Source organism: Chiloscyllium plagiosum, unplaced genomic scaffold, assembly GCF_037043375.1.
Source record: "Chiloscyllium plagiosum isolate Xiang-an unplaced genomic scaffold, Cpla_swu_hap1 HiC_scaffold_24, whole genome shotgun sequence".
NCBI lineage: Eukaryota > Metazoa > Chordata > Chondrichthyes > Orectolobiformes > Hemiscylliidae > Chiloscyllium > Chiloscyllium plagiosum.
This window is the reverse complement of record NW_028270162.1, coordinates 36,154,598-36,173,109: the sequence shown is the minus strand read 5'-3', so window position 1 is coordinate 36,173,109 and position 18,512 is coordinate 36,154,598. Positions and strand designations below refer to the sequence as shown.

Sequence of the window (18,512 nt, the reverse complement as noted above, 5' to 3'; positions counted from 1 at the left end):
TTTGCGAACTCCTTCACAAGGGCCTGGTAAGAAATCGAATCTGAAGAGCCTGCAGGCTGGGCCACAGGCCCAGCCTCAGACATTCCTCCTCCTTTCTTAGGCATCTCTGGACGGTGAAAATGCAGGTAAGTTGATTTTTAACAGTTTTCTGGATCTCCACAACCTCTTTAGTGTCCCAGGATATCACGGTGGTCTGCAGAGGGCAGGTTAAATGTTTGTCCCGCTTGTGCTGCAGTGCGGAACTCTGCAACGTGATCTTCTTAGATCGCCACCATCTTGGATCCCCCCAAGCAGTAATTTTAAAAATTCTTGGCTTTGCAAGTTAATTGTAATTCTTTTGTCCTGGTTATTTTCAACAGTGGTTGACTGGCAGCTTGGAGTGAGAACTGTTTTCTTCTTGTGCCTGCAATGTAGAAGTGGTGTTTAATGGTGTTCTCAAGTTGTAGTCTTTCACAAGACATTAATTAACACATGAGTACATCAGGCCACTAACACATTCAGAGGAAGGGTGCAGTTGGGATTTATCCCCTCATTTTCCTACAACTCTGGAAGGGTGAAACAGATACATCATTTCCGAAAATGGCTTTGTGCTGAAGGGGTGGATCATTAGCTTCTCATTATCTCCTCCTTGGTTTTCCTGTAGCAGTTTCGGGATTCGTAAAGCACTCTACCAGATAATCACTGAATTTACTTCCTCTGTCATGTTTTACCTGTAGAAGTCCCCTTTGAACAAATATATGTTGGAATTGAACGTTTAATGCTCTGTAAGTACTTTGGGATTCTTGTCTGTCATCATGAAATTAAATTTTCACACTTTATCAATAAAAAGCAGCTGTAGGCCGCTAGAGGAAATTCTGATCAGAGTCAATATGATTCTTGGCTTACAGAATAATGTTAACCAACAAGAAAGAAGGAATCAGAGTTCACCCGCGTTTTATGAATGGTAAATCGTGTTTGACTAATTTGCTAAAGTTATTTGAAGATGTAACAAGCAAAGTAGATAATGGAAGTTCTGCAGATGGATGTCACATATCTGGAGTTCCAGAAGGCATTTGCCACACAAAAGGTTAATACACATGGTAAGATCACACAGGGTTAGAGTGGATAGAGGGTTGGCTAATCAACAGAGAGCAGTCAGGATAAACTCATCTTTTTCTGGTGGACAAGAGGCAACTAATGGATTGCCACAGAGTTCAGTCCTCGGGCCCCAACTACTTACAAACTATATTAATGTCTTGGATGCAGGAGTAGAATGTACTATAGCCAAATTTGGAGATGAGGCTAAAATAGGTGAGAAAGTAAGTTGCAATGATGAATTAAGAAATTTACAAATGGTTATGGACAGATTAGGTGAATGGGACAAAATTTGGCAAATGGAGTTTAAAATGGATAGGTGTGAGACCATCAACTTTGGTCAGAAAACTTAAAAGCAACATTTATCTAAATGTAGAAACTTCAAAATGACTAAGAGCATATGGTCTGGGTGCCCTTGTACATGAGTCGCAAAAAGCTAGTATGCAGATACAGCAGGTAATAAGGAGGGCAAATGGAATTTTGGCATTTATTCATAAAGAATTGAGTATAAAAGCAGGGTTGTATTGTTGCAATTGTACAAGGAATTGGTGAGACTGCATCTGGAGTGTTGCATACAGTTTTGGACCCCTTACTCGAGGCAGGATGTAATTGCATTGGAGGCAGTTTTCTAGAAGGTTCACCACATTAATTCCAGAGATGAAAGGCTTGCGTTATGAGGAGAGATTGAGCAGTTTAGACCAATGATCGCTGGAGTTTAACGGGATGAGATGAGAGGACATGAAGTATATGTAAGGTACTAATGAGAATTGAGAAAATAGACACAGAGCAGATGTTTTCCCTTGTGGGGCAATCTAGAATGAAAGGTCATAATTTAAGACTAAGGGATTGCAAATTTAAAACAGAGATAAGGAGGAGTTATTGATCTCAAAGAGACATGAATCTGTGGAATTCACTATCCCAGAGTGCAATGGACACAAGGACACAGAATAGATTTAAGGAGGAGATAGACAGAGTTTTAATCAGTAATGGGTTAACCATTATAATGAGCAAGTAGGCAAGTGGAGTTGAGGACAAGCTGAGGTCAGACATAATTGTTTAAATGGTGCAGCAGGTTTGAGAAACTGAATTGCCTACACTTGGTCTGATTCTTCTGTCCTTCTTATGAATGAATAAACGTATTCAACCCCATCCTGTCCATTTTGTTTATAGTGAGGTTGCAAGATGCCATTTAGCCAAAATATCAATTTTCAAGCACAGTTAGTCTTGTTTCCCAGGGTTTGGTAATTCATTAAATTAAACAGAGTTGAGATACATCCTATTCATGAGATAGATATAATACTGGCATTGTGTTGCTGGAAAAGCGCAGCAGGTCAGGCAGCATCTAAGGAGCAGGAGCATCGACTGTTTTGGGTATGAGCCCTTCTTCAGGAATGAAGGGCTCATGCCCGAAACATCGATTCTCCTGCTCCTTGGATGCTGCCTGACCTGCTGCGCTTTTCCAGCAACACATTTTCAGCTCTGATCTCCAGCATCTGCAGTCCTCACTTTCTCCTGTAATACTGGCATTGTTTGTGGACCAGAAAATTAGGGAGAGTTCTCTCTCCATTATATCAGTCTTTTTGCTAATTCTGCTATCAGAAAACAACTCACTTCTGTACCCTACCAGGACCTCAGAATCCACTCTCCATGATCTCAGCTATCCCTCAATCTCAAATTTCACCACCATCCCCTGCCCTGCTGTTATTGAAAACATTGAAAAGATTCCTGTGGTTAATTTCGGCAGGATGTGCATTGATGGGAGGTGGTAGTGAAATGATATTGTTATTGGATTAGCATCCAAGTTAATGTGGATGTAGGTTCGCTCGCTGAGCTGGAAGATTCATTTTTAGATGTTTCGTCACCATACTAGGTAACATCTTCAGTGAGCCTCCGGACAAAGCCAAGTTAATGGTTTAGTGATATGGATTCAAATCCCACCACAGCAGATGGTAACGTTTATATTCAACAAATAAAAATCTGAAATTAAAAAGACAGTTTAACGTATCCATTGTGGGTTGTTGCAAAATCACGTTAGGGAGGAAATCTACTGTTCTTACACTAATTGGGGCCTATGTAGTCAGGGCCATATAGGTTGACTCTTAACTGCTGTATCAAAAATGTCCAAAAGTCTAAAGCAAGGAGTAAAACCAGATGGATCACCCAGCATTGACCACGCAGCAATGGCAAACCTAGCCCTGTTGACCCTGCAAAATCCTCCTTACCAACTTTGAGGCATTGTGGCAAAATTGAAAAGCTGCTCTGAGAGACTGGTCAATCAATAGTTTGGCACAGTTGTGGAATCATACCTTACTGACAATGATTCTGTCCCAGACATGACCATCACTATTCCTGGTACCTCCTGTCCCACCGGCAGAAACGATCCACCAGAGGTGATGGCACAGTGGAATAGCTGGGAGAGAGTTACCTTGGGAGCCCTCAATGTTGACTCCAAACCAAATGAGGTCTCGTGTCATTAGGCCAAAGATAGACAAGAAAAGCCCCCACTAATCACCACTTAGATTGCCCCTCCCCCACCAATCCTATATGATGTATCAGTACTTCACATATTAAACATCACTCAGAAAAAGCAGAGCACTGAAAGTGGCAAGAGCACAGAATGTCCTCTAGGTGGGGGACTTCAAAGTCCATCAGCAAGAGTAATTCAGTTGCATCACTATTGACTGAGTCATACAGGACAGAGCTGCTAGACTGGGTCTGAGACAGCTAGTGAGGAAACCAATAAGATGCAACAACTTATTTGACCTTGACCTCACCAATTCGCCTCTGACAGTATTAATAGGAGTGATCACCGGGTGTTCATTGGGGAGACAATACCTCCTTTGCCCACCATAACCTCATTCCACCTCCCTCCACCATCCAACTGCCAGCTACCCTTTGCCGGCTTTCTCACATCCGATTAATTGGGCCAATGATGTTAGAAAGAGGCTTTTACAAGAACTTAAATTGAAACTGAAAGTTTGAGTAACCACCAGCAAAGCAATTGAAAGAAATAAGCACATAGGGATAAATTGAAATACTTAACTAGGACAAGAGATAGCAACATGCCAGTCAGATTGCAGCTACCTTTCAATCTAGAGATCTCCAGTCAATGTGCCCTTGAGAATGAATATTCTTGATGAATCGAGAGGTAGAGGATTTCAGGATTCTTTACAATTTACACAAGTGAAACAAACATTAATGAAGCCACTGGAGGAAAGAAGAGCAATGTTTGAAAACCCAAGAACAAATGCAGATTTTGGATTCATTTGGAAACAGGTCTTTTTTGGATGCTAGAGTGCATCTACATTTGACAGTACATCACGAGAACATTATGATTATGGATAGTTGATCATAACTCTCCAAAGATTCTGTGATAAATGTAAGAGGAAGAATCTTGTCATCCGTAAACCCATCAACTTGACAAGAGATATTACCTGAGCTGCTACATTCAGATAAGTCATTAATCCCTTCACCCTGCCTTCTTATCAGAGTTTTTAGTATTATAGAATCACTACATGCAGATAGAGGCCATTTGGCCCATTGGGCCTGTACAAACCCTCCAAACAAGCTTCCCAACCAGACATACCCCAACCCCACAAGACTGCATTTCCCCATGGCCAACCCACCTAACCTGCACATCTTTGGACTGTGGGAGGAAACTGGAGCACCCGGAAAAAACCTACACAGACAGGGGCAGAATGTGCAAACTCCACAAAGTTTGGACTGGAATTGAACCCGGTTCCCTGATGCTGTGAGGCAGCAGTGCTAACCACTGAGCCACTTTCATCATTCACAGTTGGCAGATTATTGAATATCTGAATGATCTTCCATTATCCAGTCTACATTATTTTAACTTTTACACAGCAAACCACCCTTTAATCAGCCAAAGGATCAGTGAATGAATGAATGAATGAATAAGCCTCTTTTAACAGTCATCAATGAAATTGCACAATAAATAATGAACTAAAATTTCTTGAGTAATACATCTAAGATAATATAATAACATCAATAGTATTGCATAAGCAGTGTACATCTGAATCAAGGAGCCTGAGGCCAACCTGTAAATGAAACCCAGGCCAAGCCTTAATATCCTGGATAGTCTGGTAATGTCAACAGGCAGCTTGTTTTTAGGAGAGTTGCCTTCATATACAGGGCTGCAAGTAACATTGAGGGGTTGAATAAGGGCCAACAGCAAACTACTTGAAAATACAAACCTCCATGTAGGCTTACGTTCTTAGCAAAAAGGTAAAAACAAGGACTGCAGATGCTGGAAACCAGAGACTAAATTAGAGTGGTGCCGGAAAAGCACAGCAGGGCAGGCAGCATCCGAGGAGCAGGAAAATTGACGTTTCGGGCAAAAGCCCTTCAGGAGTAGTCTTCAGGAGTAGAGGCAGGGTGCCTGCAGAGTGGAGAGATAAATGAGAGGGGGGTGGGGGGTGGGGAGAAAGTAGCATAGAGTAAATAGATGAATGGGGGTGGGGATGGAGGTGATAGGTTCAGGACATGGTTGAAGAGCTTCAGGGCAGAGGAGATGACCTGGGGGTTGCAGTGTGATAGAAAGACTTACTGATGCCTACCTTGAAGAAGTTTTCCTCCTCTCTCTACAAGAATCTCAGTAAGTCTCTCTCTCACACTGCAACCCCCAGGTCATCTCCTCTGCCCTGAAGCTCTTCAACCATGTCCTGAACCTAACACCTCCATCCCCACCCCCACTCACCTATTGTACTCTATGCTACTTTCTCCCCACCCCCACCCCCCTCTCATTTATCTCTCCACTCTGCAGGCACCCAGCCTCTATTCCTGATGAAGGGCTTTTGCCCAAAACGTCAATTTTCCTGTTCCTCGGATGCTGCCTCACATGCTGTGCTTTTCCAGCACCACTCTAATCTAGACTTAGCACCCTGCTTTACAGCACTAAAGCATGGTTGACCTTAGCCAAGAAAAGTAGCTGCCTCAGATGAATACTAGGTATCTCCTGGTGAAACATATTATGGAGGTACAGTAGAATGCAGAGATTGCCAGATTGTTCACCACTGAGTCAGCAAAATTTCTTTGGCAGGGTCATGAGTTGAATGCATGATGACTGCACCCCCAAAGAGATATTCTGTAGTGAGCTGGCTATGGCTACAAGACTGAAGGGTCACCCACTTCTGTGTTACCAGGACATCTGTAGGTGAGGCTCAAGTTGACTGGGAATCGAACAAATTCATGAGATTTTCTCACTGCTGATTAGAACTCAAAGAGATGATTGTCAGGATAAGAAGGTTGGCCAATGTCCTTCCTGCACAGAATGTAATTCCATTTGCTGACAAGTATCTGAAAGCACAGAGCGGAATTACCCTTTAGCCTTACTTTATACCCTGGGATGGAAAAACTTATTTGGTTTTGATCATCATTATTTATCTACCCACTCAACTGAGATCAGGTGGCCATCGTATAACCATTCATAGAATACAATCACATTCTATTGTTGTATAGTACTGTATTTAAACACAATAATTGTTTATAGTGCTTTAATAGTACTTCTATATGGAAATAACACAGTGATATCATGTTCATTAATCAACCATTGTTACTGTTTTTATTTAGATTAAAACCATAAAACCATGTCTTAGTTTCAAATGATAGTAAATCTCTTTCTAATAAATCTCTTGCTAAAAATTAAATTATAATATGAATTCAGTTTATCAGCCAGGATGTATTCATTTATACAATGCAATGGTCAAAATGAGTGGACAAAGGCAAGAGACTCAACAAAGATCCCAATTCAAGTTACAGTAAAGTAACATATCAGCTAACCACAGAGTGTCACTGGAAGAGAGAAATTATAATTGTTGCTGCTATCAGTATAATCAATATCATTATAGACCAATGTTATAATCTCAAGTGATCAAATTTGATGGATTTGATTTGTTCTGCAGTGCGATATGCAAAGAATGACAGTAGAAGAGTTGAAGAGACTCCTTTATGAGGCATTCTGTGAACATTTGTCAATGAAGGACATCGAAAATATAATCATGACAGAAGAAGCAGGCCATGTTGTAAACCCAGAAGAATGTCCTGTTGACATTGACAGTAAGTTCTGTATAATACTGCCCAATCTGTCTCTGGCTTCCAGTAAATCTCTACACCCATCATAAATCCACCAAGTATGTCTGAATGAATGTCACACTCTCTGATAAGACTTGAAAAATGGATGAACACTATTCAGTAAGAAGACAAAATGCTGAAAACGCTCATCAGGTCTGGCAATATCTGTAGAGAATGAAACAGAGTTAGCAGGCTGAATTTTAACACTTGACCTGCCAGAAGTGAGGGTTCTGCAAGACAAATGGGGAAACCAGAAGTTGCTGTTCCCCACACACTGGAGTTTTAACTTCCCAGTTGATTTGTGAGACTGCCAAAAGGTTCTCTGCCCAGAAGCCAGCCTGACTGAAAGTTTCTAGTTTTGACAAAAGGTCAGCAACCTGAACCAATATCTCTGTTTCTCTATTCAGATTCTGCCAGTAATGCTGAACATTGCCAGCATTTTCTGCTTTTATTTCAGCTTTCCAGGATCTGCAATATTTTCCTTTTGAATATTTTCCAATATGATTTCAAGTCCCATCTAAACCATTAGGACTATGTACATTATAAATAATAGACAGTACCAAACAGAAACACTTCCCTTGGCCCATTTTAAAATTGTGTTAACTTGATTCTTTTAGTCCATATGGCATAAGGAGAGTATCGACTTCCTGGGCCTCTGCTCCCACTGTATCTGAGCTATGAACCGCGCAGGAGTAAATGAAAGTAATTCCCAATCTAATTTGTCATCCCCTCAATATGGATAACCTCATTCTATTAGTCACTTGAACCTCAGATAGAATTTGAGACTATGTGACAATTATATGGGTACACCCAGTCTTTACCTGTCTGTAGCATAGTTTTGACAATATTGAGATATTGCAATCATACCACAATGAAACAGTATGCTTTAAGATCTATGTTAGCCTAACATATGATGATCAGCTGAGGATCCTGGGATTGTATTCATTAGAGTTTAGAAAGTTGAGGGGAGATCTAATAGAAACTTACAAGATAATACATGGCTTAGAAAGGGTGGACGCTGGGAAGTTGTTTTCGTTAGGCGGGGAGGCTAGGACCTGTGGGCATTGCCTTAGAATTAGAGGGGGTCAATTTAGAATGGAAATGAGGAGACATTTCTTCAGCCAGAGAGTGGTGGACCTGTGGAAATCATTGCCACAGAGCACAGTGGAGGCCGGGACATTAGGTATCTTCAAGGCAGAGATTGATAAGTTCTTGATCTCGCAAGGAATTAAGGGCTATGGGGCGAGTGCGGGTAAGTGGAATTGAAATACCCATCAGCCATGATTAAATGACGGAGTGGACTCGATTGGTCGAATGGCCTTGCTTCCACTCCTATGTCTTATGGTCTTAAGATCAAATGTCATTTCAAGAAAATTCTATTGTTACTATACCCTTACAACAACACTAGAAGAAATCACTATGGAAATTCTTACTCAAAAATGGACGTTGGTAGAAAACCTTTCTACATTTCTATTTATGCTAAACAGACAGTAAAAAAATTCTTTTGAATCCGCAAGAACAAAGTGAATACAATTAACAGAATGTTCAACATTTCCTTCAGGACAAAGAAAAGTAGAGGTTTAATGAAAGAATGTGGTTACGTTATACTGTCACTTAAATATTCAATCCAATAGTACTGCAAGGTTTGGTAATTTTGGATATTTCTGAAATGATTCCAAACTTAAGTATCATACTTAAATATACCTTTCATCAAAATAATTGGCTCACTGTAATGAGGGAAGAATTAGGACAGTACCAAAATCAGAATTGAAAATGATACCTGCAAAGCCTCACTTTCTTAGACAATATCTGTAATACATATTTACATGGGTATTTTGATATTAGCGAGTTTTGAGAAGATTTGTAGCTGAGGTTCAGGTTTTGGATGTAGGTTTGCTCGCTAAGCTGGAAGATTCATTTCGAGACGTTTTGTTACGTTACTAGCTAACATCTTCAGTGGGCATTGTGAACTCCTAGAAGCGTGGCATTTTAACCAGAATGCTATCAACAAACACATCGAGTTAGACCCTATCAACAACCCCCTGAGAAAAGGAACAGGAAGTGACTTCACCACAGGAAATGACCTCACCAACCCAAAGAAACCCAAACATATAAATAGAAAGCAGGAATTTTCAGCATTGCTTCACCTGAGGCCCACTGAAGATATTATCTAGTAGGGTAATGAAACATCTGGAAATAAACCTTCCAGCTCAGCGAGCAAACCTACATCCAAAAAGTATTTTGATATTTTTAAATTACACAACGATTTATCTCCTTGTGGAATTTGTTGTAAGGATTACATATTTATTGTTTCCAGAACAAGTGATAGTTCCTCTGCTGATAAATATTGACCCTATAATAAGATGCTTTACCTTTCACATTACTACTTTTAAACATTTTTTTATGTATTGCTAATCAATATATACCCTACATATGAGCTAACAAATAAACATGGTTATCTCTTGTTTGCCAGAAATATTTAAACCACACTTGAGTCCTAATCAGAGAAAAAACAACTGCTCATGTCCTTATTTGTTCTCACCGGGCAGTTTTCATCCCTTCTTATCTCGGACACTGTTTACAGTCCAATGCAACAAGACATGGTGGTGGTTTCAAATGAATTCAGAGAATAAATATATTTTGATTCCATCTGCAGCATGTTCAACACAGCAAATCAAACAGACCTGTGTCAGGAAGAGTCTCATCTGTGCGTTCGCTATCGCTTTCATCATCAGTGTAATGCTCATAGCAGCAAATCAGGTGCTGAGAAGTGGGATGAAATAAGAGCAATGCTTCAAATCAGCCTACACCCTGGACAATTCTGAAAAACTGATAGACAGCAGCCCGATTGCATGGTAATCTTATTGATTTGGGAATCCCTGAAGGAACATCCAGCCTTTACAGAACTACAAGAAATTAGATGCATGATGATGCATGGATTTTCAAATGCACGGTGATAAGATAACATTTATTTTGTGAAACGTCTACAGTGTTGATGAACAGCATCCATAAGGATATCACAAAGTACACTACTGGCAGTTTAAATGTGCAGTATGCACGATACTATTTAATAGGCATGAGCCTATGTGAAGACTGGAGCAATTCCTATTTTGGCAGATGGTGAATCCAAACGCATTGGTGTAAAGAGGCAAAAAAAAAGACTGGTGAGTGAAAGGGTTCTGAATATTGTATTCACATCTCCACCTTAGAAAACAGTCATGATGCCAGCTGATTTTTCATTTTATGTCAGAATCTGAAGTTTCAATGGACCTCAAACAAATACAACATTTCCAATTCCATGGCTGTTTGTCAACAAGAAAATTCAAGTCACTTTTTTTTAGTTAAGAAATGAAGTTCCACGTTTTAATTTACATTTCACAACTTAAAATACTTCATTTTGATACTACATACAAACATACAAAGTACATGGTTAATATTTCAGCATTGCACAAATACCATTTAAAAAATTTAATTTCTATTGTCGGATAACATGGACAGTTGTAGGTAGAAATTATCAGAAATCAATTAAACTTGTATAGATTTGAGTTCTAAATAATATCAGTGTACTGCTTTGTAATTATCCTGTATTTACTCACATAACTATATGTCAGCAAATGTAAAGAAACTGTCTGTCTCATCAACTAGTAGATTTCAACATTAGTACAATGGTTTTTTTTGACAGCAATATTACAGATGTAACTTCCTAAAATGGTAAGGGGCACAAATATAAGATTGTCCACATGCCTTGATAGAGAAAAACATATTGACCTTTCCCGATCAAGCTTTTGTGCTTCCTTTTCCAATAATAAGTAAGACAACTTGCTTTACCTGAAACCCAGCTTTCACTCTGTCATCACATTTAAGAAGGAAATTAATGATAATGTTAGAGGTTTGGAATCATTCTCAATTTGTCAGAATGCAGTTTCCATGCCCCTTACCCTTAAGTCAACAATTTTAAAGCACTTTTACTTTTTTAGCAAAATATGTTACAAGGAAAACTAGCTTGTTGTTTTATTAAAATTGCACAGATATATTTTTGCACAGTTAACTATAGTAACTTTTATTCATTTATGGAAGAAAGTGAAACACGTTTATGAGGTACAGGGCAATAATTCCCGCATTGGATTTTGTTGCTACTGTTGATGGTGTTTGCTATGCGAACATGAGGAAACCAAGCCAAATTGTTAAAGGTTTCAGGGTCCTAACGACTTCTAAGAAGAAAGTGAATACTTCTATTTATTAAAATTAATACACTTAATAGGAAAATATAATCTGCATTGGAAGATGGTTGACAGCCAGCGGTATTGTGTGATATAATAAAGAGACCTGGGGTAAGTGTGAGTTGGGAACCATTTCCTTCCAGAAAAACAATCAAACATAAACAATCCAAAGTCACTCAAATGGGTAGAAATTACAGAAATGGCAAGGTAAGAAAAAGTTTAAAAATAGTCAGAAAATTTATATATATTTATAAAATAATACTTTATTTTATCTCAACAAAACATCAAATGTTTATTTGATACATCTGAAAGCAAAATATAAACACTTTGATTCTATTATCAATATTTTAATCTATTTATTATAGTCCTGAGAATCTTCATATTTCATAAAACATCTGGAGGTATACAAAGGCTAATAAAATAGCACATTACACTGTAGCAAACAACTCAGGTCACATGATAATTAATGTTAATGGTTTAGGTTAAAGTGTGAAGATCGAGCACTATTAATGATTTGGTGTAGTAGAATTGCCAATAACCACTTCTCTAAACAATAGTTGTAAACATACATTGAAAAAACAATGCAGTTTTGGTCAGAGTGGTATTTGTGCAAGGGGATTGGTTAGCTCCATTTGGCTGCACAGCCAGTCTGTGACAGAGAGTGATGCCAACAGATGGGTTCCATTACAACACTAGCTGAGCTTACCATGAAGGACTCTCCTGCTCAAACTCTCCCATTATCTGGGGCATGGTTATACCACCAACCAGTCATCTGTTTAATAAGAGAGAACAGATCTGTGGTCTAGGAGGGATATGGCAACTTTATATCGCATCTACTAAAACCAAACATGGGGGCAAACAATGCACTTAAAAGGAAACAATTTATCTTAGTACCTGATATGATAGAGGAAAGAACATTGACCTTTTCCTGATCAAACTTTGTGCTTCATTTTCCAAAAATAAGTAAGACGACCCTTTTTTATCTGAAACAAAGCCTTCTCTCTGTCATCACATTTCAGGAGGAAATTAATGGCAATGTTAGAGATTTGGAATCATTTTCAGTTTGTCAGAATGCAGTTTCCATGCCCCTACCTTCAAGTCAACATTTTTAGAGCACATTTACTTTTTAGCAAAATGTCAAAGAACAAAGGGCTAGATTTTTAAAGCCCCAATTTAATACATTAATTAGCACTGAGAGGAAAAATGATTTATTGTAACAATTAAAAAGTTAATAATTTTATATTCCACTAAAAGCAAAATTTGAGATAATATTGAAAATGTCTGAAACTCCAAATATTTCCCTTCAGTTTATCCCACTTTTTATCTCAATGACCTAGCTGTTGCATAATGTTGTGAGTTATTACATCCTTGGCAATTAATTGATCTGCTCAATGTTTGTTTGATACCACCTATTGGATAATGTGTATTAAAGGAAGTGCATTTCAAACTGTCAGAAACTCAGAATTTTAAAGTTATGAGCACTTCTTTAACCCCAGAAAATGGATTGCATAATACATATTCATATGTGATTTCTTCCTCTGCTATTTTAGTGGGAGCATTAATGCATTATTTTGAAGAAATGAATTCCCCTGCTAAAATAGAACAGAGAAAAAAGCTCAAACATACACATTAATATTCCAAAGTGTAAATTCAAACTCTCTGAAATGAGACTCCCTGTGATGTTCAAGCACTAATGTTACACAGCTAGAATAACTTGTTCCAAGTCGTCTTTGTCAGTCTCCACCACAAACAAGCTAAACTTGAGAGAAGCAATTGCTTTACAAGTTATATTGTGAGCAGTCCAGTCATTCAGATTTCATATTTTTTGAGAGGATGGGACTGATTTCCCTCAGAGAGTGGACTAGAGGCGACTGGCAGCACCCAAAGCTGTTCAGCCTGCTTTGTTCCTCCTAGTCACCTAAAATGAAGGTTAATTATCTACTATTGGCATTGTAAGGCCCCTGACTTACATACAGTACTTTGATTAACTATCTTCCATAGTTGGTGATCCGGATTGCTTATTCAGAAGATCCCAGATAAATGGAAATTACCACGGTAATAGTCATAGAGTTGCACAACACAGAAACAGACCATTTGATCCAACTCATCCATGCTGACCAGACATCTTAACCTGATCAGGTTCCATTTGCCAGCATTTGGCTCATTTGCCTCTAAACCCTTCCTGTTCAATTACCCATCCAGATGTCTTTTAAATGTTGTAGTTGTACCCACCTCCACCACTTCCTCTGGCAGTTCGTTCCATACATGTCCCACACTCTGCATGAAAAGATTGCCCCTGAGGTCCCTCTTAAATCTTTCTCCTTTCACCGTACATTTCTGCCTTCTAGTTTGGTCTCGCCTACCCTGGGAAAAAGACCTTGTCTATTTTCCCTACCCATGCCCCTCATGATTTTATAAACCTCCATAAGGTCATCTCTGAAGCTGTAGTGAAAATAGCCCCAACCTATTCAGCCTCTCCCTGTAGCTGAAACTTTCTATCTGGGCAACATCTTTGTAATCTTTTAACAACATCTTTCCTAAAGCAGGGAGACCAAAACTAAACACAATATTCTAAAAGGGGCCTAACCAATGTCCTGTACAGCTGCAACATGACATCCCAACTCCTGCACTGACCAACGAAGGCAAGTATGTCAAAAGCCTTCTTCACCACCCTGTCTACCTGCAATTCTATTTTCAAGGAACTACACACCTAGACCTTTGTTTGACAATCGGGGCGGCATGGTGGCACAGTGGTTAGCACTGCTGCCTCACAGCACCAGGGTCCCAGGTTTGATTCCAGCCTCGGACAACTATCTGTGTGGAGTTTGCACATTTTCCTTGTGTCTGCGTGGGTTTCCTCCAGGTGCTCTGGTTTCCTCCCACAGTCCAAAGATGTGCAGGTCAGGTGAATTGGCCATGCTAAATTGCCCATAGTGTTAGCTGCATTAGTCAGACGGAAATGGGTCTGGGTGGGTTACTCTTCAGAGGGTCGGTGTGGACTGGTTGGGCCAAAGGTCTGTTTCCACACTGTAGGCAATCTAAAAAAAACACTCACCAGGGCACTCCCGTGAACTGTATAAGTTCTGTCCTAATTTGCCTTACCAAAATGCAACAACTCACATTTATCCAACTCACATTCCTCAGCCCATTGGCTCATCTGATCAATGTTCCATTGTACTCTAAGATAACTTTCTTCACTGTCCATTTCACCATCATTTTAGTGTCAGCTGCAAACGTATGAACCATACCGCCTGTATTCACATCCAAATCATTTACATATAGACACATAAGTTCTTCCATGCCATTACAAAGGTAATGACTCCCTATTTGTGCTGGCCAGTAGACCTCAAGGTTTGCTGTAATGTACTGAAATCACAGATAGAATTACTAAGGGACACGGTTAGTAGTTAGAAATTAAAGGTGAACTGTTAGATTGGTAACTTAACTTAAAGATGTTTTATTGATTTCAGCAATAACATCTGCACGTGTGCAATAATAGCACAGTAAACTGAAAGAAGCAAACACATCTACTAAAGGCACTTGTAGCTATAATACTTTGAAGTATTTATCATTTCTTTTTCTTACTAATTTGTTAGAAGCTTTAGATATTTTAAAAAATCATGTGTACATATTTTGTAAAAAAAAGACAATTCAGATTTAGGGATAGTACCCTATAATTTGTTTATTCTTCCCGTGCATTAACTGGAAGAGTCAGTGACATCCATCACCTAAGGATGTGTTCTGTAACTCCAATGGCATCTACAGTGGGCTTACTTAATCTGCTAAGCCACTCTAAATATTGAGTAGGAAATATCACAATACAGGTAACATATCAGAGAAAGGCTAATGTAAGAACCATATTGCACCAAAGTGTTTTCCATGCAATATATTTCTTTCTCTGCATTAGTAGATACAAAATACACTTTGGAGAAGTGTATGTTTTATTTGATAAAATGTTTCATGTTTACATTTGTGTAGAAAATGTGACTTTAACCATAGCACCAATGTTTCTTCATCCCAGCCAGGGCTATGAACATCAGTTTTGAATGCCTTTGATTATGTATCTTGTATGTCCTCGTTAATGTGTATTGAATTGAACAACTGTATCATATCAAATTATGTTAAAGTTGTACATAAGTGTGATATATGATTTACAATGTCAATAGTTAGTTAAATCCAACAAATGTTCAGGTAATAGTGATCCCTTACAGAAAATATACTGTCTGTGAGTGAGGCATTTCACAATCGTGTAATCCATGAAGTGTGAATTTAAATTTATATTTATAGACTCGCTGAAAATGTGAAAAAAAAGCTATTGTCCCCTTTTGTAATTCCTATCTAAAATACTAATCTACAAATATCTATATTGCTTATGCACATCCAAAGTTCAACTTAACAGAAATGTTGTTATGTTGCAATAGTATCTATAACCTACATTGTTTCCTGGTCTGTGTTTGTGTGTAGTGAACTGTGTTTGGCTGAATTAGTGCTAAATTTAGAATTCAGGCTGTTTTCACAGTCCAGCCAAATCCCACTGAACAGTGAGAACTGAAGTAATTTAAAGAGCGGTATGTGCAGCAGATAAGGTCACATCTTTGGCATATGGACTGGAAGTAAATATTCATGTGCAGAAAAGTATATCAGAATTACCCTGCCAACGAGTTTACATTGTTCCCAGGCTGCATAATGTAAGACTTCATGAAAACCAGAATATCAAACCAAATCTTAGAAGACTTTACATTTCATTTGAGAGAATCACTGCCACTCAAATTTATTTCATATCATTTGATGGTTGATTTTAGGATTTTCTAAAAACAATTTTTTTTGTTTAATTTAGCAGTCTGTTTTGCTCTTTACTTCATCAAAAACAATTTGACCCATAAACACACTGAATAGAAAAAGGAACTGTCTTCATTGGGAGAAGCCTTTTCTCACACATTTGTGCCCATTAAGATATTTTCAATTATCAGTACGATTTTGAAAGGAGAAACAACTTTCAAGTATCCCATTCGATTGCATTTCCTAAATTGCACTATATGCACCAATAATGACTTTAATGGTCTCATCGATTGCAGTATGTTAAAGACATAAAGACTTCAGGCAGAGGTTGAGTAGGACTTCAATAAAAATGATTCATAGTTGTCAGAAAAGTGGCCATATGTCAACAAGTAATGGATTCCAAGTCATATAAACAGACAGCATTTGAAAATGACATGGACTTTTACTATGCAAGTTGCTGCTAAATGGTATATCCTAAAATGAACAATATGTTGAAAGGGCTCCTCATTATTACTTTCCTGAATAAATAAAGGGCAGATGTATTAGTTTTATTAAATGTTGCTAACTAATGGGTAATAAAATGCTTAAACAAATGTAATTTTCAAATATGTAAAGTTATATTTTTAAAGCAACAGAAATCTTTTTGTTGGTCTTTATGAGGTGGGCTTGATTGTAGAATTAAACATCAGCTTTTTTCCAAGTTCCGTGGTTGATGTGATGTATATGGACTTCAGTAAGTTGATAAGGTTCCACATGGTAGGCTATTGCACAAAACACGGAGGCTTGGGATTGAAGGTGGTTTAGCGGTTTGGATCAGAAATTGGCTAGCTGAGAGATGACAGAGGGTGTTAGTTGATGGGAAATGTTCATCCTGGAGCTCAGTAACCAGTGTGTGCCACAAGGATCTGTTTTGGGGCCACTGCTGTTTGTCATTTTTATAAATGATCTGGATGTGGGCATAGAAAGATGGGTTAGTAAATCTGCAGATGACACTAAGGTAGGCAGACTTGTTGATAGTGCTGAAGGATGTTGTGGGTTACAGAGACACTTAGATAAATTGCAAAGCTGGGCTGAGAAGTGGCAATGGAGTTTAATGTGGAAAGGTATGAGGTAGTTCACTTCGGAAGAAATAACAGGAATGCAGAGTACTAGGCTAATGGTAATATTCTTGGCAGTGTAAATCTCGGTGTCCAAGTGCATAAATCCCTAAAGGTTGCCACCCAGGTTGTTAGGATTGTTAAGAAGGCATATGGTGTGTTGGTGTTTATTGGTGGGGGGGATTGAGTTTCGGAGCCACAAGGTCATGCTTCAGCTGTACACGATCCTGGTAAGGCTGCACCTAGAGTATTGCGTGCAATTCTGGTCACCGCATTATAGGAAGGATGTGGAAGCTTTGGAAAGGGTTCAGAGGAGATTTACTAGGATGTTGCCTGATATGGAAGGGAGGTTTTACAAGGAAAGGCTGAGGGCACTGAGACTGTTTTCATTGAAGAGAAGAAGTTGAGAGGTGACTTAATCGAGACAGAAAAGATAATCAGAAGGTTAGATAGGAAGGACACTGAGAGCCTTTTTCCTCGGATGGTGAGGGCTAACACAAAAGGACATAGCTTCAAATTGAGGGGTGATAGATTTAGGACAGATATTAGAGTAGTTTCTTCACTTAGAGAGTAGTAGGGCTTGGAATGACCTGCCTGCAACATAATAGACTTGCTGACATTGAGGGCATTCAAATGAGCATTGGACATCCATATGGATAATAATGGAACGGTGGGCATCAGGTTATTTTCACAGGCAACTTCAAGGGCCGAAGGGACTGTGCTGCACTGCAATGTTCTATGTTGTATGTTCTGTTCCAGGCAGCTTTCGGTTAAAGCAATGGAAAATGTTCTCTTAAAATCACTTTGGGGGGAGATTTTTGCAATTCCACAGTCAAAGTACATTAGTGCACTTTAACAACTTCTTGTTCCAGTACACTTTTCTCCTACATGACAGTTAGATCTTTTAATCAGTGGATAATAGGTTGCTGCTGTCCTCTGCTACCAAAACTTTTAAATAAATGTCAAATGGTGAACACTGTGAAGTCAGACCTTCCAACTGATCCTTTCATTGTAAGTGGATGAAATGACATGCCTGGCAATAGGAGCTGGGAAGCAAGCCAAATCTCTTTGGCTGACTCGATAATCAAATATTAAAAAAAGCAGGCAACACTTGTGGACTGAGAAACTGAGCTAATGGGCAGGATTTTGGCTCTTAGGTGAGGACGCTGGAACTAGGTCGACTGGATGTTGGCTCTATGCGACAAACAGACACTAACAGTGATTCTCCCTGAAATGGCTAATTCGTGGACCC

General features: G+C 38.9%; 1 protein-coding gene across 3 annotated transcripts in view; it reads left to right on the top strand.

Annotated features, from left to right (window-relative positions):
* The window catches only part of LOC122562716 (calcium-binding protein 7), a 160,718-nt gene extending 142,643 nt beyond the window's left edge, over positions 1-18,075 (top strand). For all 3 annotated transcript variants that reach the window (XM_088000084.1, XM_043715831.2, XM_043715830.2), the window contains 2 exons: positions 6,996-7,149; positions 9,821-18,075. In XM_088000084.1, coding sequence (XP_087856210.1) covers positions 6,996-7,149; positions 9,821-9,948 — 282 coding nt within the window. In that variant the 3' untranslated portion in view covers positions 9,949-18,075. The remainder of the gene's footprint in view (positions 1-6,995; positions 7,150-9,820) is intronic.
* Positions 18,076-18,512: the final 437 nt, after the last annotated feature.